This window comes from Metschnikowia bicuspidata (assembly GCF_001664035.1).
Source record: "Metschnikowia bicuspidata var. bicuspidata NRRL YB-4993 chromosome Unknown METBIscaffold_8, whole genome shotgun sequence".
In the NCBI taxonomy this organism is placed as follows: Eukaryota; Fungi; Ascomycota; class Pichiomycetes; order Serinales; family Metschnikowiaceae; genus Metschnikowia; species Metschnikowia bicuspidata.
In genome coordinates, this window is record NW_017387738.1 from 82,039 (window position 1) to 107,018 (window position 24,980).

At 45.6% G+C, this 24,980-nt stretch overlaps 9 protein-coding genes across 9 annotated transcripts; 4 read left to right on the forward strand and 5 right to left on the reverse strand.

Annotated features, from left to right (window-relative positions):
• Nucleotides 1-1,817: 1,817 nt before the first annotated feature.
• GIN1 (chromatin-modulating protein) lies at nt 1,818-5,197 on the forward strand. The gene has a single exon (XM_018856347.1). It carries the CDS (start codon nt 1,922-1,924, stop codon nt 5,135-5,137), a length of 3,216 nt encoding a protein of 1,071 aa, XP_018709508.1. The 5' UTR covers nt 1,818-1,921; the 3' UTR covers nt 5,138-5,197.
• A 4-nt stretch (nt 5,198-5,201) lies between these two features.
• Nucleotides 5,202-7,196, reverse strand: METBIDRAFT_223745 (uncharacterized protein). Its single transcript, XM_018855162.1, has one exon. It carries the CDS (start codon nt 7,025-7,027, stop codon nt 5,267-5,269), a length of 1,761 nt encoding a protein of 586 aa, XP_018709509.1. The 5' UTR covers nt 7,028-7,196; the 3' UTR covers nt 5,202-5,266.
• A 695-nt stretch (nt 7,197-7,891) lies between these two features.
• Nucleotides 7,892-9,091, reverse strand: KRR1 (ribosome biosynthesis protein). The gene has a single exon (XM_018858314.1). The coding sequence runs from the start codon at nt 8,937-8,939 to the stop codon at nt 7,902-7,904; it is 1,038 nt and encodes a 345-aa protein (XP_018709510.1). The 5' UTR covers nt 8,940-9,091; the 3' UTR covers nt 7,892-7,901.
• A 138-nt stretch (nt 9,092-9,229) lies between these two features.
• On the forward strand, nt 9,230-9,580 carry METBIDRAFT_13738 (uncharacterized protein; the record flags this gene model as incomplete). The annotated part of the gene is made up of 1 exon (XM_018854420.1): nt 9,230-9,580. The coding sequence occupies one exon, from the start codon at nt 9,230-9,232 to the stop codon at nt 9,578-9,580; it is 351 nt and encodes a 116-aa protein (XP_018709511.1).
• Nucleotides 9,581-10,477: 897 nt separating this feature from the next.
• METBIDRAFT_33606 (uncharacterized protein) lies at nt 10,478-12,114 on the forward strand. The gene has a single exon (XM_018856348.1). It carries the CDS (start codon nt 10,524-10,526, stop codon nt 11,775-11,777), a length of 1,254 nt encoding a protein of 417 aa, XP_018709512.1. The 5' UTR covers nt 10,478-10,523; the 3' UTR covers nt 11,778-12,114.
• Nucleotides 12,115-12,516: 402 nt separating this feature from the next.
• METBIDRAFT_33607 (DNA primase subunit) lies at nt 12,517-14,418 on the forward strand. The gene has a single exon (XM_018856349.1). The coding sequence runs from the start codon at nt 12,561-12,563 to the stop codon at nt 13,947-13,949; it is 1,389 nt and encodes a 462-aa protein (XP_018709513.1). The 5' UTR covers nt 12,517-12,560; the 3' UTR covers nt 13,950-14,418.
• On the reverse strand, nt 14,028-16,796 carry METBIDRAFT_47576 (hydrolase; the record flags this gene model as incomplete). The annotated part of the gene is made up of 1 exon (XM_018858190.1): nt 14,028-16,796. One exon carries the CDS (start codon nt 16,794-16,796, stop codon nt 14,028-14,030), a length of 2,769 nt encoding a protein of 922 aa, XP_018709514.1.
• A 4,156-nt stretch (nt 16,797-20,952) lies between these two features.
• PRE1 (proteasome core particle subunit beta 4) lies at nt 20,953-22,024 on the reverse strand. Its single transcript, XM_018856350.1, has one exon. The coding sequence runs from the start codon at nt 21,980-21,982 to the stop codon at nt 21,395-21,397; it is 588 nt and encodes a 195-aa protein (XP_018709515.1). The 5' UTR covers nt 21,983-22,024; the 3' UTR covers nt 20,953-21,394.
• A 345-nt stretch (nt 22,025-22,369) lies between these two features.
• Nucleotides 22,370-23,844, reverse strand: RIB5 (riboflavin synthase). The gene has a single exon (XM_018856351.1). The coding sequence runs from the start codon at nt 23,477-23,479 to the stop codon at nt 22,778-22,780; it is 702 nt and encodes a 233-aa protein (XP_018709516.1). The 5' UTR covers nt 23,480-23,844; the 3' UTR covers nt 22,370-22,777.
• Between the last annotated feature and the right edge of the window lie 1,136 nt (nt 23,845-24,980).

Below are 24,980 nucleotides of genomic sequence, written 5' to 3' on the forward strand. Positions count from 1 at the left end.
AATATATATATATATATATATATATATATATATTTACATATCTGAGGATTTCCAGAGTGCCGCCGCGATTTCTGCCTGTTTTATTTAAACCAGTTACTAAATGTTTCCTTTTATTGTCTTACTTTACGGCCCGAGATATGAGAGACTCGTATCGCCCATACGAGGAGCGCGCATGTGGGCAGGTCGACTAATAAGCACAATACTATGCCTACCCAAGGTTGTGCGTTTCTCCGTATGTGAAATAGAAGTTGCAGAGAACTGAAGCTAAAATTTGATTAGGCAGGCAGCGCAAAATTCCACATCAAGTAGGGGGCCAAAAGAGTGGTCACCTGCTCTATTAGCGTGGCCGGCGCAGTCAAGATTCTTGCAGATTGCCCCAGACACGGTGCGCAGTGTGGCGCGCTTTCCGTTTCCGGTGGCCATGCGCGCATGTGATAAATGGCGTCGCGACAAAAGCTGTGTGTGCGTTGATTTTCACAACAGTCGCCTGCACATGCTTCGATTTTATGCTTGTTTTTGGGTCAGAGCATCCTGATTTTGGGTTTGGCGCCGCGACGGTTTGCAGTTTTTTGGTGCAGGACACTATTACTGTCACGTGCTGGTCTCAACTGAAGTGGTCGATCATTCTGAGATCTCGAAGCTCGTGGTGACCGCGTTTGACAGACACGTGACAACTAAGTATCACCTTGTACGGCAGGTGTAGTACACATGAAACCAGCACCTGGCTCATATATTTTTAACTGGGATTTCTCCATTTTTTCATTTCGCGTACTTCTCATTAAAACCTGAAGCGATGGTGTGATTGTACCCTCGCTTGGACAAGTTGCAAATTGACTAAAGGACAACTTGCCGTTGGGGTTCAGAACAAGATGCCAGTACTTAGATGCAAATACTTTCGATTCAATTATTCGGCATGACCGGTTTTGTATGTTCAAGAACTGCATCTCGAAAAGAGTTGCGTTCAAATTTCATTAAGTTCCATTGATTATACTGTATGCTCTCGCAAAGGGCACCCGCAACACAATACATAGCATGATCGCAACAGACCTGTGTCCTTATTCAAACATTTTCATGATATAGTTCAGTTCTTCCACGTTTCTCATGGGTTTACAGTAATACCGTCTGGGGTGACACTTTTGGGTTTGAAACATAATGAGAACCCATAGCAAATCCAGAGTAATCTAATTTCTTTCTTTAAAATCACGGGATTAGACTTTTAGAGGCTGCTTATGCCATTCAGAACCCCTTTTTTATTTACCTCTCAGATATATTCAAATTTGTTTCGCTCCATGAATTTGGCGTCTACTCGACTGCTTCAGGTCGTACATACTCCTGGACCTATTAAAGTCTTGGAATTGGTGGCTCACAGGAGTATAACACGATATTTTGTTCGAAATTTTTCTCACTTCGCTATTGCTTCCTGGATGTGATAAGAAACGCTGTAAGTTCTATATAGTACTCACGATGCTGTGTTCTCTCAGAGACTGTCTCAAACACTGTGAGGTAAGCTGAAATAGCCAATCAATGAGATTTCAAGCATCATTCTAATCGCAGAAAATACGACGTCTTCGAATCAAAACATCCGATCGAAATCTTGCTGAATTATTCTTGCAAGAAAGATCTTTGAGTTTATCGTCGTCGGAGTTCGGGAAGGCCTAATTTGCGTACTAGTCGTAGTGTCGCGATCATACATTCCTCCACGTCTTGTCGAAGTCACGTGCGCAAGGAACGCGTTATTTACCATACGCGTTCCACTGAGAGATCGCGCTTCATCTCGCAGGTTCACGTCTTCCCAACAGACTATCAGAGTCTTTTTCCCGGTCAACTCTTTCAAGACACCACTAACACATAAGAACATCTGGGAAATTGCCAGTGGTTTTTTATTTCCTGATCTGAAGAATATATTGCAAGATATAACAAAATGTTATTCGACACGTCTGTTCTCGACCGTGTTAAGAAAAGACTTAATGGAAGTGCTGTGGGCGAAGATGTGCCGGACACACAGATCATTCCTGTTTTTGAAACGTCTATTTTATTTGGGAATGCCAGCACACAAGAGATTCCTGCAAAAAATGAGGGCACTAAGAAAGTCTCGGAGGGATTAGATGTGCCTCGTGCGATCAGGCTCCCTCAATTGTCATTGGATGAATCCGAGTTTAACAAACTCACACAAGTTATACAACGCGATTTTCAGACCCAGGATGAAATGATGGGATCGACTCAAATCATTCCTGAACAGACGCAAGCTAATCACCAGGATGCAAGCGTCGAGATAGAACAGACCTCTGATAAGGAGGATCAAAATGCAATTCTAGCTGCTGAGTTGACTCATGTTTCTCTCACAGACGAAGAGAATGACTTGCATGAAGAAGCAGATACATCACGCGATTCTTCGATTCAAAAAACTGTCACGACTAAAGCGGAGCTTCAGCATATTGAGCAGGGACTAAGTGAACAGAAAAGACTCAAGAACATTCAGCCCCAATTTGAAGGAAAATCATTTGATCCGACAAAACAATTGCTCGATGCTTTTGAAAGTGACTCAGATGTCGAAGAAGAGGTGAATAGTGAACATGGTGTTCACCTGAGCCCCGTAACATCTCCAATAAAAATTAAAGATGGGAAGCTAGAACACAAGGAGGTCGCTTCGGACTCTGATTTCGAGATTGACGTCTTGGACCTAATATCAAATACCAGCAAAAAGCCGCCACAGAAGAAGAAGCTATCCCCCATTGAAGAATACGCTGAGAAGTTAAAAAAACAATTGAACTCATCTCCAACAAGCTCTCACACTGACATGATTGCACTCGACGACTCTGATTCCGATGGCGATTTCGATGGAACGAAAGACTCTCCAATTCCACAATTGAGCAAGGAGCAGGCCTTCGTCATTAGACAAAAATTCTCAAGGCAGCAATCAAAAGCGAGTGCCAATCATTCCAAATTTCATCCAGAGTCTTCGAGGAAACAAGCAAACTCTCTTTTTAATGAATTGAGACGTGCAAATGCCAAACAAATTTTAGACTTGAAGGAAGGAAATCCTGACTCGGAGCTCATGGAAGAAATCGAGAAGGAAGAGGAAGAGATGGGAAATTTGCTTGAGCGAGAGATGGAGCGAGTTAGAAGAATTCGAAAAAAAGAAAAGCTCTTGGAAAAGACTCAAAAAGCATTACTCGATGATGAAAGCGACGAAGATTATGACGACAAAAAAGCAGAGTATCAGATTGATCAAGAAAGCGAAGTGCCAGATAGTGACGTAGACTCTGAAGTCTATGAGTCTGATGACGAAGAAGATGTGGCCGACTCTGAGGACGAAATGGAAGTCCCAGAAAAACGGACAAACAGAGCTCGCAGAATTATCTCCAGTGACGAAGATGAAGAAACAAATGAATGCAATCTTTTCATGTCGCAGAAGCCTAATCTACCATCTCGCACCGAAGAAAGAACTGATGACAGTTACATGTTTGGAGGCCAGACAAGGGAACCTGGCGACAACGACAGCGACGGTCCCATTATGCAGATTCACAGCGATATGACCCGCCCTGGATCCCCAGTTGACAGTGAAATTGACCAAAATATCGGAAATCTCCGAAGCGAGCTGCACAAGTTGTTTTCAAATCTCCCGCCCCCTACGGCAAAACAGGAATCATCCGTAATAGAGCCGGCTGAAGTCTTACAATATGGACATGTTTCTTTTCGGGACAATTTGTCAACTCAAATAGCTGGAGACGACAACTCTTTTGTGCTGACACAAGTTGATGGGACTTCTTCCCAGGCGACGTCGACTCAGCATAAAAAGATTCTCCATACTCAAGAAGATTCATTTTTAGGGGAGGAAGATGACGATATCCATCTAGCTCTAGATAGAGGGCGGACTGCAATTCGTGCAAATGCTCAACAAGCAAACCTCTCGGACGTTCGGCCTGCTCCAAGTAGTGACGAGGAAGCTGAAGAGGTTTCAGAACAACTACTCCAAGAACGACTCGCAATGTACGAAGCTAAAATTCGAAGAAAGGAACTCAAGGCTAGAAAATTGCGAAAAGAAATGGAAAGAAAAGGCATGAAAGGAATTGTTGAGGGTGAGGCTGAGGAGTCTGATGACGAGTGGAAAGGAATTGGGGGTAATGATAAAGAAGATTCTGACCAAGCTGACTCGGAAGACGAGAGAATGATTGATAACACTTTGAACATTGACCTCAATGACGAAGAGGTGAGGAAAAAGTTTATGGAGCAATATCAAATCAAAGATAGAAACGAGTTGGAAAAATTGATGGATGATATTAAGAATCATCGCCTCACTAAGCGTTCTCGATCCAACAGATTAGATATCGAATTAAGCGATGAAGAAGATGAAATTTTGATGGCCTATCGCAGACAAAAACTCGAGGAGCAAAAACAAAGGCTTTTGGAGAACCAGAAAATGATGCAAAGCTCAAGAAGTGATAAGACCAAAGCTTTCTTTGACAGTATTCAAGAAGAACCCAACTACGCAATCTTGCCTGAGAGTGAAACGTCTGATGATGAGTTAGCAGGGGTGGAGAAACTTTCAAACTCGCCTTCTTGTCGGCAGTCTGATGCAGACGAAGGACCGAAAAAATCCATAATTTTGGAAGAGTCTTTTGTTCAGAAGCAGTTGTCATTCCTTTCCAAAACAGAGGAAGATGACTATGTTGCAATTCAATTGGCATCAGATCGACAGCACGGTGTGGATGACGATGTTGAAGATGTCTCGGCGCTCAAAAAAAGATGCTTGAGTAATCTTTACTCGAGGCCTGCGAGCGTTGGAAGTTTCACCGAGTCACGGAAGCGACCTCAGGAGGAAGTCCAAACTGACGAGGATGAAGATGATCTGTCGCGTGTGTTCAAAAAGCCTTCTATGGTTAGCTCTTTCAGAACTTACCGAGAGAAGAGCGCAGCTCAGGTCTCGACCAACTCTTTTAGTGGAGTGACTGTCAACAAGCATTTCAAAGCTGCATCAGCATCGAAGTCATCTATAACATACATGTCCAAACAAAGCAAAGCGAGGCAAGTGGCAACATCCTCTTTCAAGAGTTCCAAAGCAATAGAGATCGAGGAGCGTGTGGACAGGGCCAAGTTGGAAAGCGGTTTCCTTGGGGGTAAATACAACTTCTCTTAATCCTTGTGCTTTTTTATTAATATTAGATCATTCAAATGCATTAAAATATAATACGCAACAATCACATATCTCAATTACAGCTTGATATTGTAAGATCCAAAACTCACAAAAGTTTTTTATTGAAAGCTTTCAAAACAAAAGGGACTCGTTGAGAGCATCCGTGAGGAGAGTTTGGCTCAATCGACGTAGAGTGGGTTTTTTGAAAGGTGAAGAGTTCCCGTGATTGATTATCTTAGTTCTATTAGGACCGATTGTCAAGAATGAGCCACTTCCACTCCGAAGTTGTTGCTCGCTAGGCGGAAGTCTCTTGGACTTGATATCATTTATCAGCGCAATCGGCTCTTTTGCATTTTTTTTCATCTTCTTAATTTGTTCCGGTGGAGATCGAACAATCAAACCATCACTGTATTTTCCTGTAGCAGTCACTCCATGGATCGGTAAAGAAGATGGAGCACTGACGAAATTGATGAAACTCGAAGCAAACGAACTGCCAAACAAGTCCATGCTTTTCCTTCTTTGAGGAATTTGACGGTTGGAAATGGTGCTGTTGGCCAGGGTATTTCGTTCTTGATCTTTATCAGCGATTCGCGGTCGATCAAGCCCTCTGGGTGATCCAAGCGGGGAATTCATGAGCTTAAAAAGATCAAAGTTTTTTTGCGTCTTTCTGGGGTTGGGCAGTCCAGCTACCAGACAAATGTCCAATTCTTTTTGACTCGCAAGCAACTTGGAAGAGTGCTCTTTAAACTTTGACGCAGCATCATTTTTTCTGCAATAGATGGCTTCCAAAGTAGGTTGGTTGGATAATGATTTCTTCAGGGCACTTACCATATCTGTTGGATTATGAAACTTTTGCTGGCTTGCGCTTTGTGATAAAGACGAATAATCAGACCCTCTTTTCACGGTGAGGATTGAATCATCAGACTTAGATCTTTCTAGCCGTGCCGGAAAACACTCTTTGAGGTTTATACGACTGCGGCGCAAGAAATGGTGAAAGTTTTCAAAGTCCTCAAACTTTGACTCTAGTGAATGGCAATCGTAATTCAGCAACCCAGAGTCTTCCATATCGTCTTCGTCTAAGTCCAGTAAGTCTAGCGATTTGAATAACATCGGCAGTGAATTGGCTTTGGAAGATTTTGGCTCTTTGGGTTCAGTGTCCAAGAAAGGAGGGGTGCGAGTCAAATCCTTTTCCTCAGATGTGGAAGTAGACACTGGCAGGCCAGAAACTGATGTCTGAGAAATAAACGATAAGTCATCGCCACGCTCGTGGTCCAGAGCCAGCACGCTCATGACATTTGAGTATTTCGTGTTTGTGGAGCTTTCCAGAATTTCACGGATGGGCAAAGCCAGAAGAGGATTCAAGGTATAAGCCTCTGAAAGTCTATACCGCGACTTCTGCCTCTGAACTTTCGAGTCCTTGCATCGCAAAGGCTTTAGGTTAAGATCAGAGATTGAAATAATGTTTTTCACTTTCTTCTCGGGGGACTGATGCATTTCCGGGGCCGGAGAGACCATATCCGCGTTTTGAAACTCGCTTTTTGTGCATTTTGGGCTGGTGTTTTGGTTGGTGGCATTGAATTCGTTCCAGAGGAAATCATACTCGCTGTATAAATTGCCGAAAGATGTATTGTTGGTGTAGCATTCGTTTAAACCAAAATTCAGCTCAAGGTAGAACGCTCTTTCGTATAGCTTTTGAAACTCGGCCAAAAATGCATTGTTTCGGGTGGCTAGCTGTGACATGGCATCGATCTCCGTGTCATACTTTGTGATCGATGTGTTCAAGTCCACGATCAGCAGAATGAGTTTGTGTGACTCGTCCACCGTGCCAACTAGCTTATCTGAGCGGCAAGATATTTCATCTACCATAGCGAGAAGAGAATCTAGTTTTGACATGCTTGGGAGAAATTAGGGACTTCCAAAGTGAAACCTCTTGTTTCTGAAGGAGACTAACGGGGATTGCGATGACAGTCAGAAAAAAGTGATAATCACTTTCTCGGCAAGTCTTTGTCGCTAATCTCCAAGTTCAAGAGTTGGTGCGGGTTAAAAGGAAGCTATCACTCCTTGTTGTAATGTGTTATTGTAGGTGGCTTGTGTATTTTGTGGCCCAGTCTGGTAGGTGGGAGGGCACAAAGAATGATCTGACTCGCGGCGTAAGCTAAGGCGCTGAAACTTAGTATTATAAAAGGACCCTGTTAATTGCGATCAAAGGAAAAGGAATATGTTGGTCGGTAACTATTTGCTTTGCTTTTTATTCCAAGAAATATTGAACACCAGTCTCTTTAATCCGACAAGACGATGCGAAAGATGCAAGCTTTTGTTTACAATTCCCTGCAGATAACCAATATGGATCTGCATGGTTGAAGAATTCCAAAGATACATCTTCAAGTGATTATCTTCTGAATATGCATCTTTACCCATGGCAATCTTGTGTTGAATTTACTTTGTCTGCCACAAAATTTCGTTCAAGCATCAGATTACAATAAGGAAAATTAAGATTTTTTGAAACGATCGTGTGTATTTGTAGTGTATGGACTGGAATCGTCCACACGCACCAGTCCCACGCTTCAAGCCATCCCCTCCCACAAATTAGAGACAACAAAACACGTTAGTTTTACTTGGTGGTGCGTTTTTGTTGTGTCATTATATGCAATAAAATTACTCAGACTTTCTCTTCTTCCTAGACTCTCCGTCATCGCTGCTCAGTCTCTTCTTCTCTTTCTTGTCTCTCTTCTCTTTCTTGTCCTTTTTCTCTTTTTTCTCTTTGTCATCAGTCTTTTTTTTTGTCCTTCTTTTCTTTCTTTTCTTTCTTTTCTTTCTTTTCTTTCTTCTCCTTCTTGTCTTTTATCTCGCCTGCACTGGAAGCAAGCAATCGGTTTTCACGAGTAGCTTCCTCAGGAGCCTCAAATGCTTTGATTCTCTCAGCTTTTCTTTCCTCGGAAACTTCTTCTTGCTTGGCTCTTTTCTCTTGCAAGTCTTTCCGCTGCTTCTCCTTCTTGCCCAAGAAGTATTCACCACTCTCAATTTGGAAGTCAATCTTTCTAGGCTGTTGAGCTGGTGGGAATGGCGTGTAGACCTTAGGTTTCTTGGTTTCCTTGGCCTTCTTACGTGCCACGTTCTTCTTCTTGAAGTTTGGTAAAAACCTTGACCAGTCTTCGTTCGCCAACTCCGGGTTCTTTGCCAATTCCTGTTTGATCATCAACTCTTTAATATGATAGATCGGGTGGACATTTTTCATGCAATCCTCCACAACTCTTCTTAATTCCTTGAGGCCTTTGTATGGGCCCATAGCACTAACAGTGTTACCTTGCACTAATATGTAACATTTGGTAAGCAACTCCAAAGCTTTGAGGGTGTTACCGTTAGGACCTACTAATCTCTGTCTTCTCTTAACAAAGCGGTCCTTGTTAGAGACATAACTGCCGATCTTGATCACGTCACAAGCAATGTCATCTTGCAACACCTTGACAGCTTGTGGGAAAGGTACGGATCTCGCTAATAGCTTGATCAAGTCGCGGGCTTTCAAGATTATAGCCGGGTCAAAGGTTTTTCTTGTTGTTTTGACAGTCATCGATCCCTCAACCAAGTCTAGTTGACAGGCAAGATTGTGCCCCTCCAACGCACTCGTGACATCAGCCCATACGGTCCTCAAGTAATTTTCTCTGTATTTCGGAAAAAGCGTCATGAAAGACGATTCTTCACTAAAAGGTTGGCCTGATGCATTGTGCTCTGGTTTGAACTCTTCAATCTTCCACTTGTCAATGTCCTCTGTATCCCAGGGCTTGTCACGGTTGTGTGTAGAAGGCATTTTCCTAAATATGTGATTGTTTCAGAGCAATAGCCACAGATTAAAATACGAAGACGACAATAGAGTCAATGAGTCTCCAAAAAAGATATTTCTGTCTTTGTTGAATAGCTCTCTTAGCTGCCGGAAAGCTATACGTTTTCTGTGGATTCACCTGGTGCTGGTTGGTGATGAGCATCGAGAAAGTTTTTGCCAGAACTTTATGTTGGTGTTATGTGCACGCCTTTCTCACCCCACCAGCATGACTGAAGCAAGGTGAACTACAGTCCTCCGCAAATCATTACTTTGCAATAATGGGAAACTCAAATCATAAACCAACGGGGACAAAAAGCACCAAACTGGGGAAAAGCTCGAGTGCAAGTAGAACGGTGCCACCCAAGGCGTCAGTTCTGAAGTCAAAGCTGAAGCTGAGATCAAAGCGGACAAAGGCGCAGATCGAGAAACTCAACCAGGATGAATCCACGATAGCAAGCATCCATGCAGCATTACTGGCCCGGGGGCAGGTCCCAAAGGAGGTGAAAATATTGGATGCTCAGAGTCTAAGAGAAGGCATGCTCAAAGATCAGCAGACGAAACTCCAAAGCGAGAAGGCTGAGAAAGATTTAGCTTCGCAGTTGGAGCTCATCACGGGGATGGCACTATAAGTAGTGGGTACATGCAAGAGATAATTACAGAAATTGAAGTTTATGTGACAAGGGAGGCCATGTCTCTCTAATACTCAACAAATAAGTGTGATTCACAAGGTTTTCGATTTTTGAAGTGGAGCATAATGCTTTCGTATAAGCCAGGTTGTGGGCAGTGTATTGTAAAATGTAGATCACGAGGCGCCTTCTATTTTAGAATTCCTTTACACTACCTGAGCATTAAATATGCATCAAAATCTTCAAAGTGGCCGATCACAAACAATTTTATGAACTACAAGTTATACAAATTTTAGGCATTGACAAGTATGCACCATATCTAAAGGCGTATATGGGCGCCTTTTTATACTCCAGATTTACTTGAAAAATCTATGCCATATTGTATCGTAAATTATCTATGTCATGATTGATTATTAACGCTCTAAGCACAACGCGGCACAAGAAAGGGTAGGTCCTGTTTTGTCAAATACTGATTTAGCTCACTCACGGATGCATCTGCGTTTAGGGGGCCCAAGGTAAAACAACTTATAAGTTCGTCTAGCGAAGGATGCTGGCGACAGCCCGTCTTTATTGGGAATATAAATGTAGCGTGTCAACTAGAAATATGGGTCAATATGTGAAACAGATTCCGCTCCTCAAAAGGCTTGCAGCCACTTTTGAATGTTTCTGGGGCTACCTGGGTGATGTTCGTGTTTTACATTAATATTTTGACTTCACACACTGCGTAAAATAATGTTTGGAGTCCTCAACATAAGAAAGCTCCAAATTTTTGATTTTAGCCATTTTATTCTTTCAACTCAGAGTCGTGGTATTGTCAGCCATCTCGTATTTTTTCATTATTGATTCTGCGATAGCAGCCTGCAGATACCTGAGATGCCCATCATTATTAAGCACCATTCTGGAAAGCTCATTCTTACACACATCTTCATTTGTCGAAGGATTTAAAATGTCTGAATCAGAATACCAGGAAAACGAAGAGCACTTCAACGAGGAAGAGTTTGTTGACAGCAACGAAATTGCTGAAGAAGTTGAAGATGACTTCGGGCCTGGTCCCGAAGAAATCGACGAGAATGATATGGACATGGACGATGAGGAAACACTAGAAATTGACTTAGCCAATAATTCATGGACCTACTTTGACCAACATAAAGACAGTGTGTTTGTGATTTTCAAGCACCCTTCGTTACCCATGGTTGTCACGGGTGGTGGAGACAATACGGCTTTCATGTGGACAACTCATACGCAACCACCAAGATTTGTCGGCGAGTTGCTGGGACACAAAGAGTCAGTCGTTGCTGGTGGTTTCACTGGGGACGGAAAATTTGTCATCACGGGTGACATGAATGGATGCATCCAGGTGCACCAGGCGGCTAAGGGTGGCCAGAAGTGGAGTAGATTTGGCGAGTTGGAAGAAGTGGAGGAAGTTTTGTGGATTTCAGTGCATCCACATTTGCCATACTTTGCTTTCGGTGCTCCCGATGGCTCAGTGTGGGTCTATCAAATAGACGAGAGCTCGAAGTCACTCGAACAAATAATGTCCGGGTTCTCTCACAATTCCGAGTGTAACGGTGGTGTATTCGTCAATACGGACGACAATGAAAGTTTGACTTTGGTCACTATCTCCGAAGATGGCTCGATTGTCAACTGGAACGCTTTCTCGGGAGCCACAAACTACAAGTTGCAGCCTCATGATGACTTCAAGGGTGTCGAGAGTCCGTGGGTGTCCATCAAGACTTACAAGAATGTGTTTGCCGTTGGTGCCAGAGATGGGCAGTTGGCGATTGTGAACCTAGACACCGGAAGAATTGTTCACCACGTGAAAACCATCGAAAATGTCGAAGACATTGCCGACCTTTCCGTGGAGGCATTGTCCTGGTGCAAGAGTCCCACGGTTAACTTGCTTGCCGTTGGTTTAGTATATGGTGATGTTCTTTTGTTTGACTCTTTGCAGTGGAGATTGCGTCGCACACTCAAGGCTGATGACACCATCACCAAGCTTGAATTTGTGGATGATAAGCCAATTTTGGTTGGTTCCAGCATGAACGGGAAAATCTACAAGTGGGATGCCCGTACCGGTGAGGAGTTATTTGTTGGAGTTGGCCACAATATGGGCGTGTTAGATTTTGCCGTGCTTGATGGCGGTGCCAAGCTTGTCACTGCTGGAGACGAGGGTGTGTCTCTTGTGTTTGTGCACGAGTAGTTTTATGAATACAGCCCTTGGGATCTGGAACCTCATGCCGACTGATTCTGTTGTGTATCTTGAACCACCGAGATTTGGTTTTATGCATGTCGATGGATGAATGCTAGCGAATCACAGCTAGCGGAGAACCATCCTACTTTATCTTGTACAAGTGGACGCAGTATTTGCAAAGAATATCATTCGAGACAGCAAATGAATCCTTGTGAGGGTAACATGCAGAAACTTCGAAATAGTCAATGTGAAAAAAACAGTCATTCAATAATTTTTTTTTTCCGTACATTCAGTTACATCAGATAGAAACTCTATCATACCGAATCCATTACCGCCAAGTCCTCCAAACTTTCCAAATGCATCTCAATACCAAATTGAGGTAAGATCTTCACTTTTTAGAATAGAAACATATTTAGACAAGCCGTAATATCATTGCGTAAGGAGACACCATGCTTTTTGACTAACTTCTATAAAAGCTAAAGTTTTGTCCACTCCGGTCACTTCAAGAGTCTTTTGCATTATGGGTTTTCTGATACGATTTACATTCATAGAGGCTACTGCTATGCTGGTTCAAAAGGCAAATTCTTCCAAAACTTCTTACTTTAAGCTCATCAAGCAGCTACTTAGACTCTATGTAAAATCATCTCTTGATATTTCTCGCTTTGACGATGTGCTTCAATATATGAAAGGCAACGCGTCGCGCGTCGAAAGTGCCAGTCGAACGCGTGTCGCGTAACGGGAACAAAGAGTTTCCTACAACAAAGAGAAGATTTTGAACACAATTCATTGATGATGACTGATACTTTCGATGATACAAGTATTACAGAGGAGGCCGTGGACAAGGTCCATGTGAACCTGTCCAAACCATCAGAGTCCGACATGCTCTTTTATTACCAGCGAATCCTTCCGTTTAAGCATATCTTCAAATGGTTGAACCACGCTGTCAAACCAACGAAGGACTTCACAATGCGAGAGTTTGCCTACGAATTCCGCCTGGGAGCATATCAAAGATACAACTCTTTTAGTACAGCGGACGAATTCCAGAAGTCTGTTGTCAGCGCCAACCCAACACGTTTCGAGGTAGGGGCCATTTACACTGTAAATCCAAAGGAGAGAAAATCTCTTCCAAAAAATGCCATGAAACCCATTTCAAAAGAGTTAGTGTTTGATATTGATTTGACAGACTATGACGAGATCAGGACTTGTTGCTCAAAGACAGATATTTGTACAAAATGTTGGAAGTTCATCCAGGTGGCGAGTGAGATCATCTCCGTGGCGCTACGCGACGATTTTGGTTTTACCAACTTTATATGGGTGTTCTCCGGAAGAAGAGGTGCGCATTGCTGGGTAAGCGATAAACGAGCTCGTAGTCTAGATGAAGCTTCCAGAAAAACTGTGGTGGAGTACATGAACGTATTGGGCTCGAAGTCTAACAAAATGGGGAAGTCGTCTTTGGGGATCAAGAAACCATTCCATCCTCACGTTGAAAGATCTTTAGACATTTTGAAAGTCCGCTTTTCTGAGATCATTTTAGAGGACCAGGATCCTTGGTGTACATCTCATGGTTCAGAAGAAAACTGGGCCCAGGTCGAGGAGATGTTGGCCTTTATACCAGAACAAACACTCCGCAATTCCTTGAAAGCAAAGTGGAAAGACCAGACGCTGTTTTCACTGTCACGCCAGAAATGGGAGGATTTGAATTCCGTGGCTCAATCGGTGCTTAAGAATAAGTCCCAAGTGGCCCAGCTCAACGAGGCAAAGAAGGACATCATCATTTACTATATGTATCCACGTTTGGATATTGAGGTCTCCAAACAAATGATCCACTTGTTGAAGTCTCCTTTTTGTATACACCCAGGCACAGGAAATGTATGTGTTCCTTTCGACCCTTCTAAAAACTTGTCAGGAAACATGGAAGATGATGCATACGGGTTCAATCCAATGACGGCCCCAAACCTCAAAAAAATACAGGATGAGATTGAGACCTGGGATTCTCAACGGGCAATCAGAGATTCCAGTGAGCCTGCTGAAGGATCAGATTCCCCTCCCAAAAGCGTACACGACTACGAAAAGTCCTGTCTCAAACCTTACACTGAGTACTTTAGTCATTACGTCAACAGATTGATTACAGAGGAGATGAGAGATTCAGGAAAAAGAAGCTCGGATCCATTGGAGTTCTAATGAAAAAACAAATCTAAATGACTTATATAAATGCGGGGGCTATGTATAATAATGTCAATTCCCAGACTTAAAGATCACTTACACCAAAGGGCATTCGTTAGAGCCCACGCTGTCGTCACAAGGACTTGGATCTTCGAGTGTGCCACTATGATTCTTGATAATGATGGTGTGCTGGTATATATCGAGGAATTTCTTTGTATCAGACTCATCATCATAGTGATACCATTCGAGATACTCGTTTATGTCATCGTACTTAACAAAACCCGCGTTGAGATATATGTCATTGTAGTTGAGGTAAGGGTAGTGCCACTTAGGCGTGAAAATGAGCGTAGGGCTGGTTTTGAGTTCGTCAACACTGAGACGCTCATCTAAACTCAAAGTCAAAGCAAACTTTGACAGTTTTATATCGAATTCAGATTCTTTGATAGTTCCCAAAGTAGCGACAACGAAAGGTCTCATTACCGCACTCACAGCACGAATACCATCGGGTGACGGATAACATTGTTTATAATGTCTATAGCGTATGTTATCCGAGGATGTCGAAATCAAGGAGGATTCCTCCACAGAGCCAGATTTGGGATCTGCATACTCATCATGAAGATCATTGATAATGGGCGATTTGAATAGCGACGGAATAAGTCGCTTTTTATGATATGATAGTTTTGTTTTTAAAACCTCAGTCGTACCGCTATTTTCCTTCATGATTCTGATACTTCTGAGTGATGGTGTAACGCTATCTTTGCGCGTTGAGGTGATGCTATCCGATCTGTATGATGAAGCTAGACTCTTTTCTTCTTCCAGAATATCAAACGATAAGTCTCGATCATCCGGTGACCAAAATGAAAAATCTTCGTTATTCCAACGATCTCCCCATTTATGACAATTGATGCTGTTGTAGCACCAATATGTATGATGCATATTAGCGCCTTCGAGAGCATTAGCTAGTGCATCTAAAGCGGCGGTTTGCATTTGATAGCGTCCGTCATCGAACGCCTTTTTATCGTCCATATCAAAAGGCATACCAGTTTCTGACATTAAGACAGGAACGGGTCCCAAAAGCCGTAATCCTTCTTCCTTGATTTCCCTAAATTGTTTTTTAAGGCAATTCCTAATTGCCCGCTCACCCAACACTATTCCTAGAACAGGATTGAGATATCTACCTCTCATAATTCCCAAGGTGTCCACGTTATAGCGAAAGTTCCAACTTTTAAACATCAAAGACATACCGTCATAATAATGTGGACAGTATATGGTTCTGTCATCGATTATTTTGCGAGGATCATCCTTCAATCTGGGTGGTTCCTCGAGTACTGGAGGTTGAATGAAAACGAAAGCACTGGGTGCAACAGATCGCACCATATCCTTGAATTTGGCGTAATACTCCACAAAAAAATGATTTGTGAAAAAACCTTGGTCTATGAGCGCCGGGAGTGATTCTTTGGGAACATCAAATGATATTTCAGAAGACACTTCACTGAAGTAGAACGGCTTGAGAATTTTACAACTTTCTTCAGTGAACGCTAACCGAGAGCTTTGAGGTGACAATTTTAATTTTTCAAGGTCAATGTCTTTCCATGCCCAAATACCAGCGCTAGCATATATGCACACACCAGGTGCCCAGCCAGATCTAGTCCATCCGTATTTTGCGTCAATGGTTGCCATCTCTTCGGCAGAAAGCCATGCTCTTTGTCCCTTAGGATCCACAACAACTCGGCCATCTATGTGAGGGCCCGTGATTGCGATTCTGAAATCGTCAACCTCAACTGGGAGCCCCATTCCCAACTTGAAACAGTCAAGAGCGGTTGGTGTTGACCCTATCCTTAAGTGCTGCGAAGAAGGAATAATAGAAAGATTTGGAGTTCCTACCAAACCACAATTTGGTTCGTTAAGCAGCTCGAACCCCAAAATTGAGCCATTTTCGAACATTTCAGGTAGCTGTTCTACTACAGCTACCCATAGATGCTTCAAGCTTTCTAAGTGATGATACTGCAAGTAGTGTTGGATATTAGTGCCATTGAGTTTCAAATGAGGGAAATATGTTGCACCTGAAAAGAACAACGTGAACATTGTAAGCAGTGCCAACCTTTTATAGTTGGACGTCCAAAGCATTTTTGGATAAGACTGCAGATCATTTCGGGTGCAATATTCAAATTTATCACTGTTGTGCAAAATTGCTGCTTCGCAAGCGGAGAATCTTTCAGGCTGAAGACCAGCAGCATATAAAGTCCACATAGGTGCCCCGGACCCCCCACAATAACGTGACCACACGTCTTGATGGGGCTCCAAGAAAACATAGAGCCCACCAACTTTATAAATTATGCGCAATACTTTGATTGTATAGTCAATAAAGTCTTTGTCATAGATACCTGGTCCTTCATGTTCAAGAGCTTCCCAGGATATCAAATATCGTATAGTATTATAACCCAATGACTTAATTCTTTCGAGGTGTGATTCTGCCGTTTCGAGAGAAAACGGCCTACCTACAAAGGAAACATTATCGCCATCGAAGAATATATTCTTGGACTCGCTGCTTTCACCTTCATAGCTAGGCATGAACGGCTCCATCGGGAGCTTCATCGATGAATCAACATTGAGGCCTTTGAGCATGCGCTTTCTACCTTGAGTGTCTACAATGTCCCCATTTTCTATATGTAGCGGCTGACATTCTAGAATTGATGATCCTGATTGTTCGACAGTTGGGATAGTCTCGCCTGCATTGTGTTTCTTCTTCAATGATCTCACGCCATTCACCGAGATACCAGGAACAGCTCTGTACAAGCTGATCCTGTCTGAAATTGCTTCTTTAGCGGAGCGGGCGCTGGCAAAAGCCTGAAAAATAGACCCCATACCTGGTGACGAGGTTTACGATCAATAACAAGTACGGCCCGCAATCAATTCTCCCCACGTCAGCCTAGCCTGACTCGCGAGCCTGTGCTTGCATACAGTATAATTTTCCAGCCGCATAGCAAACCATAAATCTAGAAATTGAGTCTTTGCCAGGAACTTCGCGGGACATATACGTATTTGTACGCGTACTGCTGACTTCTTAAAATGACATATGAAATTATATCTGGGTTCAATATCTGGTCACGTGAACGAAACGGGAAAAAAATATTTAAAACAAGAATCATTCAATGAGCGGGTTCGACATCATATCTAACGTAACCCACAATAGAAGTGCATATAGATGAGTATGCGCTTACAGAGACAATCAGTGTGAAGTTGATAATATGGACCTTAAAGTCTTCATTTCATTTGCTTTTAGAAGACCTTTGGAGGTTATGTCAATGGCTTGTAAAACTAATTTAGTTTCAGAATCATCTCTTTTCAGAGGAAGGATAAAGCTAGCCCTGGTGGAGTTGTCCAAGTGCTTTTCGTTTTGCCTCAGCGTGGGCCGTTAGTCTCCACGAATCTTGGCTCTGAGCGTAACGATCGAAAAGCGGGACAATTCTTTCCTTCTTCTTTCTGTCTGAGATATTGTTTGGATCGCTTTTTTTGAAAAATCTCGGTGCAAGGTCAGTGAGCCAGCGTGGATCTATCGTTGTTGCACAATGCATATACTCCTTTGTTGTAAGCAAAAGAGTGTGATAAATAACATACTCGGCGCTCTTGCCATATATGGACAGGGATGGATGAAGGTGAACAGGAGTTTGGTCGAGGAGTGTATTGTAGATTCCCTCATGGGGATCTCTTTTAGCCAGATTCTTGAAGTATCCAGCACAAAATGCCTTTCTGATCGTTGAATTGTCATCGCTGCTGTCGATCGAGAGCCCATACTTTTGCATGATAGTTTCGAGTTGCCTTTTCACATCTTGAGCTCGCTTCATACTTCTTTCATGTATGTAGTTCTCTTTGCACCATCGACTCGATCGGCCGCTCAATTCCCATGCTTTGAAGACGTTGAGAAAGGTTAAGTGGTCACCATGGATACTATGAAACCTTTGCTTGCGCTGATCAGCAGCAGCTTGTTTTTCTTTAGGTCTGTAGAAAACCGTTTGCACTGAAAGCATAGCAACGATGGTCAACACCTCCAAAGCACATAAATGCTCAACAGATGCCAACAAAGTCTTTGCCAAAGCCGGTTCCATGGGGAAATCTGCCATTTGCCGTCCCAAAGACGTTAGGAAGCCATTATCATCTAGCGCATCTAGTGTGTAAAGTTCATGCAAGGCATTCACCATAGTTTGCATTGGGGGAGGATCCATAAATTCAAAATTGATCAAATCATTGATACCCATTGCCTTGAGCATTAAGATGGTGGATGATAAGTTCTTCCGCTGTATTTCAGGAATAGAATTTGGGAGCATTTCCAACTCATAAGCTTGTTCCGTGTAAAGCCTGAAGCATTTACCGGGGCCTGTGCGGCCAGCTCTTCCACTCCGTTGGTTTGCTTGAGCACGGGAAACTGGAGTGATTACCAACAGGTCCATTCCGAGCTTGGGGTCATAGGCGTTTACCTTCACGAAACCAGGATCAACAACATATTTGATTCCGTCAATCGTGATAGAGGTCTCCGCTATATTTGTTGCCAAGACAACCTTTCTTGCACCCTCAGGGGCGGGCTCGAATATTCTTGCTTGCATTTCAGATGGCATGACTGCGTAAACCGGCACAGTCATGAGTTCCGAAACAGCTGACCCTAGAGTTTTCACACGAGCATTTAGCACTTCCAAACTTGTGTCGATATCTTCTTGACCAGTGAGAAAAACGAGGATATCACCCTCCGCCTCAGCAACATGTATTTGCATCACACAGTCTAGAGCAGCGGCTAGGTAGTCCTGCTCAGGTTCACGTGAGAACAATATTTCCACCGGGTAGGTCCTACCCGGTATTTTGAGGACGGGACAATTGTTGAAGTATGTTGAAAATTTTTCTGAGTCAAGCGTGGCGGAAGTCACGATCACCTTCAAATCAGGATTCTTCAACGCCGCCTTTTTGAGCAACGCAAAGAGCACATCCGTGGCAATGGTTCTTTCGTGGGCCTCGTCCAACATGATAAGAGCATACTTCAGCATGGTGGGGTCTATCAAGGCCTCTCTCTCCAATATACCGTCTGTCATGTACTTGACCTTTGTTTTCGCAGTAGATTTATCTTCAAACCGGATGGTATACCCGACCTCCTCTCCCACTTTGCATCCCACTTCAGCGGCCACCCTGTTTGCGACAGAAACAGCAGCTACTCTTCTCGGCTGGGTACACCCAATAATCTTGGACTGACCCTGCACAACATTGATAGCATCCTCATAGGCGTACTGGACGATCTGCGTTGTTTTTCCCGAGCCAGTCTCTCCGACTATGACTAGGAACTGGTTGTCTTTGATAGCCTGGACCAACTGAGACCTCATGGAATACACCGGAAGTGACTTGCGTTGCTCCGCTATGGTTTTCGGAAAGCCCGAGCCACTGAGTTTGGCCTTTTGTGTTCGCTGCTTCTGTCTCCACTGATTGATGACCTCTTCAGTCTTTTCCTTCAGCTCAAGGTCTCTTTCAGCTAGGGATTTGATCGGGTCGTTTGAGTTTTGGGCCAAGACATTGTCTCTTCTGAGCTGCTTTTGTTGAGCGAGTTTCTCCTCGCGCAACTCCTGGACCAACTTGGAGCCACTCATAGCGCTCCTACTGAGAGAGCCTTCGGGATTCTTGAGGATTGCCATTGGGTTGAAGAATGCCCCGCCGCCCATCTGCCCTTTCAAGAACCTTGGCTCCTCTGTGTTGAGTTCGATATCCACCAGTTCCTCGGCATCGAGTGGATAGTCGCCTGCGTCTTCATCCTGGAAAGCGTTTAGCTCTGGGTAGTCGGATGCCGACGCCGCACCCGAAGCTATGAGCTGCCGGATTTCCCAGCGTTCGGGAGACGTGAGCCGGCGCTTCTTCGGGGCGTGGTGGGGACCATGGGCAGCGTCACGGCCCCGTTTCTCTTGCGCAAGATCCTGGGAGGCCTGGACCGCAAGGTCGTCCAGCTTATCGATGCCCGTGAGCTGGTCCACTCCCACCATGGAGAGAGAGATTTTGTCCCGGCGGCGGTTCCCTGCATTCTTCACGATTTCGTCGACCCGCACGAATAATTCCTGGTTGAGCCTGACAACGTCTTGGGGGTGCCTGATGCGGGTGCGTCCATCGAACAGCATCCGGGAGACGTGGCACAAGCCCGAGAGGAACGACGTGGGTCGATGGAGCCGAATGAAAGCACCGTACGGCGTGATGTTGCTCACATAGCCTCGGTACACGCGGCCTTCGTCGATGTGGTCGTCGGCGGCAGCTTGCCGCGAGCATGGGGGCTTGGGCACCGCGCCCCCAGCCCGAGAAGCGTCCCCCGGGCCATGGTCCACAGAGGCGTTTTGCCGGGGGCCGGACTGATCTGGGCCCGCCAGATCGGGAAGGGCGAGCCCACCAAAATGGGACGGCTCTTTGCCACGGGAAGTGGGGCCTGGCGGCGGCGGTCTGTCTGTACAAGCAGAAGTGTCCTCAGACGAGGAGCCGGGCATTGCCGAGAGGTGCTCGTAAACCGCCCGGATGAAGAGCGGCGGGAAGCCGTCGCCGCCATTGGCCAGAATGGCGCTTTCGAACAGCAGAAACGGCGAGGCGCCTGCAAGAGTCTGCTTGTTGCGAGCCTCGTCGAAGAGGCCCACCACGAAGCGCGATAGCGTGAGGTCCTCGTCGTGGAAACGGAGGTGCCGGGAAACGAGGCTGGCGACTTGCTGGGGCCGGCCGTCATCGGATGCCATGGCGGGTGTGTTTGTGGGGGATAGCTGAGAAAGGCGTTGGCCCAGGCGAGCGAGATGCGGCCCCATGCCCGGGTGCGCGTGGGGCCAGGGTGCGGTGGGGCCAGAGTGATCCTGAAAATGGGGCCAGAGCGCGATGCGGCCTGGCGACGGGGCCTGGCGATGCTTCTGGCCAGAGCCCGGTAGCAGCACCAAAAAACCGCGTCTTTCCTGGGAAAATCAGAACTCGGCCATTTGGGAAGCAGCCGGGCGGGTGGGGGCCGATACGCCATTTTTTTTTTTACCCTTTTTCCCCCTTTTTTCTCCGGAACGGGGCCGGTTGGCTGTCCTCTCGCCGTATTCTAGCAGGCGCAACTGCACCGCGAACCGGCCCTGGGCGCAGGGCCTGGCGCCGCATCGTCCCTGGCCGTAGAACGCTCTTCCACTGCCAACGGCCGGTCATTCTTATTTCTCTTTATTTTTTCTTTTTTTTTTGATTTCAGTCAGTGGAGGCCTGGGCCGTTTGGGCCGGCCGTCTACAGTGGCAAACAGAAAAAAAAAGGGAATCACTCGTATTGACGTGTAATGCAGAAAGCGACGAAGGCTGGCGCGTCGTCACCAAGAGCTACTGGAGGCGGTCTACATAACCCACGAATCAAACAGTACATCCCGTGCACCAGCTGGCGGGCAGTCCACGGGACCTTGCCCGTGCTGAGCACGCCCTGGCGTGCGTTCTCCGCCGGCCGCTCAGATCTCAAGTGGGCGGGCGCCGTCCTTGTCCACCACCTTGACGTACACGCCCTTGAAGTCAATGGGCATTCTGGTCTCCAACTCCGCCAAGCTCCTCTTCAACAAGTCAATGCCTTCCTCCAAGGTCATGTCCGGCCGGTAGTGCCTGTCGAACAACGACGTGCAGTAGAACGCCGCGTACCCGTGGGCCCCGTAGGGCAACTCCACCTGCGTGCCCAAGTAGTCGATCCAGTTCAACGAGGGCGTGTTTGTTTTCGTGTCGAACCCGCCGATAAGCACGTTCACCTGGTACGGCTTGCGCGATCTGATGGACGTGGCGAGCTGGTTGCGCACAAACGATGCGGTGGCCCGCGGCGACAACTCCTGCCCGTTTTCACGCATCGTGTAGAGCTGGACGTTGGCCTGGATGTACTCGGCAAACTGCACCGTGTCCCCGGCCTCGCCGGTGTAGGCCACCAAGTTGTGCGTGTTGAGGAGCCTGGTTTTGTCGTCGGTGGCCTTCAATACGGAGATGCCGCGCGTGGCCGCCTTGGACGTGGCCAAGATCGTGGCGTCCTGGACCTTGATTCCGAGGACAATATCCATGTTTTGTGGTGTTTTGGGATGGGGTGCACTTGCGGAGGCGTACGCTGATGCGTGGAGTGTTTGCCACGGCGCGTGCGCGGCTCAAACGCCCGGTGGCGAGGACTGGACTGTTTCGGTGGACGGGACGATTTCGGTGGACTATTTTCAAGGACTATTATCGTGGACTATTTTCATGGACTGTTTTCATAGACTGTTTTCATATACTATCTCCATATACCCTCCATAGACTATCTCCATGAACTATCTCTATAGACCATCTCATATACTATCTCATATACTATCTCATATACCATCTCATATACTATCTCATATACTATTTCCATAGACTATCTTAGATACCATCTCCATAGACTATCTCATATATTATCTCATATATTATCTCCATAAACTATCTCATATACTATCTCCATATACTATCTCATATACCATCTCATATACCATCTCATATACCATCTCCATAGACCATCTCATATACTATCTCATATATTATCTCCATAAACTATCTCATAAACTATCTCCATATACTATCTCATAAACCATCTCCATATACTATCTCATATACCATCTCCATATACTATCTCATATACTATCTCATATACTATCTCCATGAACTATCTCATATACCATCTCCATATACTATCTCATATACCATCTCATATACTATCTCATATACTATCTCATATACTATCTCCATGAACTATCTCATAAACCATCTCCATAGACCATCTCCATGGACCGCACTGTTGCATTGCAATTATTCTGCGCCTCGCAGTACCACCGAACAGCTCACGTGCCTCACGCCACGTGTCGCTTCACCGTCTCAGTGATGAACCGCACGAGCGGGCTGTCCTCCTGGTGCAACTGGCCCTCCAAAGTCAACTCCACCTGCTTCTCAATCAACTTGCCCGTGTAGTCCACTTCGATATTCACGCTGGCCCCCACCGGCTTGCGCGAGAGAATGACCTTTTCCTGCGAGTAGCTGATGAGCATGATGGAAAACTCGTGCTTCTTGTAGTCCACGTGGGTCACCGTCAAGGACGTGCCATCTATGGCAATAAACCCCTTTTCCACAATGTACTTGATGTACTGCGCGTCGCGGAGCTTGAAGGTGAAGGCAATGGAGTTGCCGTCCTGCTTCCTGCCGGTGATGTGGGCAATGGTGTCGACATGGCCCTGCACCACGTGACCCCCGAGTCGGACCTCGCTGGTCACGGCCCGCTCCAAGTTCACCAAGCCGCCCTTGGCCAAATCGCCCAAGCTGGACCGCCGAAGCGTCTCGGGGGCAATGCCTACCTTGAACCAGCTTTTCTTTTCATCAAACTCGGTGACTGTGAGACACACGCCGCTTGTGCAAATGGAGTCTCCAAGGTGCACGTCGGTCAAGATCTGGTGGCAATTGCCCACCACCATCGACACTCCGTTGCCACCCGAGCTGGAGTTGTCGAGAACAGTGTACTCCAAAATAGTGCCGATGGTCTCAATCAAGCCTGTGAACATTTTTCGGCGGTGTGCGTTCGGTTGTGGAGCCTGGGGTGGAGCCTAATTTAGCTGCAACTCACCGCTTGGTTATTACTCATATGGCGAGAGGCGAGAATGCACCCGCGCGCACCAGTGCACCAGGAAGAAAAAAAAATTGTCAGCAGATTAGAGCAGGCTCGATGGCCTGCGTCTCCCCGACCATAATCGGGCTTGGCCACAAAGGCTATCTTTGCTCTGCCCTCACGAGCCCGGCAACTACGAGTGGTCCTACGAATATTCCGTGTTTGAATAGGTTGGTATTTGTGTATTCCCTCTAATGATTATACATATTGAAACAGATTAAATTAATGCTGAGGCCATGTATAAAAAGAATTAACGCCTCAAGCGTGTGTAGAAATGATGTGTTTTGAAAGTGAAAATGAACCCAGTTATTCGGAGCGAGAACTGTGTCATTTAGATCAACAAAGCGACACCAGCAGCAGCGACGGCACCGAAGACACCAGCGCCAACCAATTGGGAGGCACCAGCCTCGGAGGAGGTGGAGGTCAGGTTGGTGTAGTTGGAGCTGTTAGAGCCGTTAGAGGCGTTGGCAGCGGAAACAGCGGAGGCAGCGGTCAAGGCGACGATGACGGATTTGAATTGCATTTTGTGGTTAAGTGAAAAGAAAACGATGGGGCGGGAATCTGCCTTTTATATCTCGGGACTGGTTTTCCTGCACGAACGCGGTAACTTGTTCCACGAGAGCGAAGTGTTATCTGCATATTTAATTTCTTTTTTGCGCTCTCTATTACTTTTGCTATATCCCGTCAACATGCAGGGTCAAGGAAACTTCTGGAATTAGTACCGATGTATCTGTAAAAGCGTAAATGGCTCCTGGAATGAGTTCACTCAACAGGTGTACTCTACTCGAGTGGCAACGCGACGTTTTCCGTGGCCACTTCCAAAACGAAAAAAGGCTGATGCTTGAGGGACATATAGTCCGCCAACGGACGCCTCATACCCACTTCAGCAAGATTGAGCTGCTTTCGTGTTAAATTAAATGCCCTGCATGTACTACATACAGACTCCTGCACCGCTTTTGGGCGTGGCGGTGCTACATTTTTTGGTCGGGGACAGAGGCCTTGGGTCCTCCGTCTCGCCTCATCCCAGCAAAAATTTTGCAGTCTTGGCGTTGTCAATTATTTTAAGTTCATCGCGCTCCGGTTTTCCTCGTCCAAGGCTACCGATTTAAGAGAGGTGTTGACCAAATGTTGGTCTTTTCATACTTCAGTTCGGGATCACCCAAAGGTATGTCTCACAAAAGAATTTTTCGATTTTGAAGTATGCCTGATCAAAATACCAGCCACCTGAATGCTGTGTGAAGAAGGCCGAACACCCGATCGCAAATTTGTAAGGGGATATTTCCCGTTACAGAATCTTTTTCGGGAGTTACCACGGAGCGATACCGCGCATGCATGCCCCCACGCCCAACCCCTGTTATGACCGTGATTTCCGGCATACAGGGCATTTGGCGAGAGTT

Coding starts and splice junctions, on each gene's coding strand:
- GIN1 (XM_018856347.1), top strand. CDS start 1,922: ATGTTATTCGACACGTCTGTTCTCGACCGTGTTAAGAAAAGACTTAAT.
- METBIDRAFT_223745 (XM_018855162.1), bottom strand. CDS start 7,027: ATGTCAAAACTAGATTCTCTTCTCGCTATGGTAGATGAAATATCTTGC.
- KRR1 (XM_018858314.1), bottom strand. CDS start 8,939: ATGCCTTCTACACACAACCGTGACAAGCCCTGGGATACAGAGGACATT.
- METBIDRAFT_33606 (XM_018856348.1), top strand. CDS start 10,524: ATGTCTGAATCAGAATACCAGGAAAACGAAGAGCACTTCAACGAGGAA.
- METBIDRAFT_33607 (XM_018856349.1), top strand. CDS start 12,561: ATGACTGATACTTTCGATGATACAAGTATTACAGAGGAGGCCGTGGAC.
- PRE1 (XM_018856350.1), bottom strand. CDS start 21,982: ATGGATATTGTCCTCGGAATCAAGGTCCAGGACGCCACGATCTTGGCC.
- RIB5 (XM_018856351.1), bottom strand. CDS start 23,479: ATGTTCACAGGCTTGATTGAGACCATCGGCACTATTTTGGAGTACACT.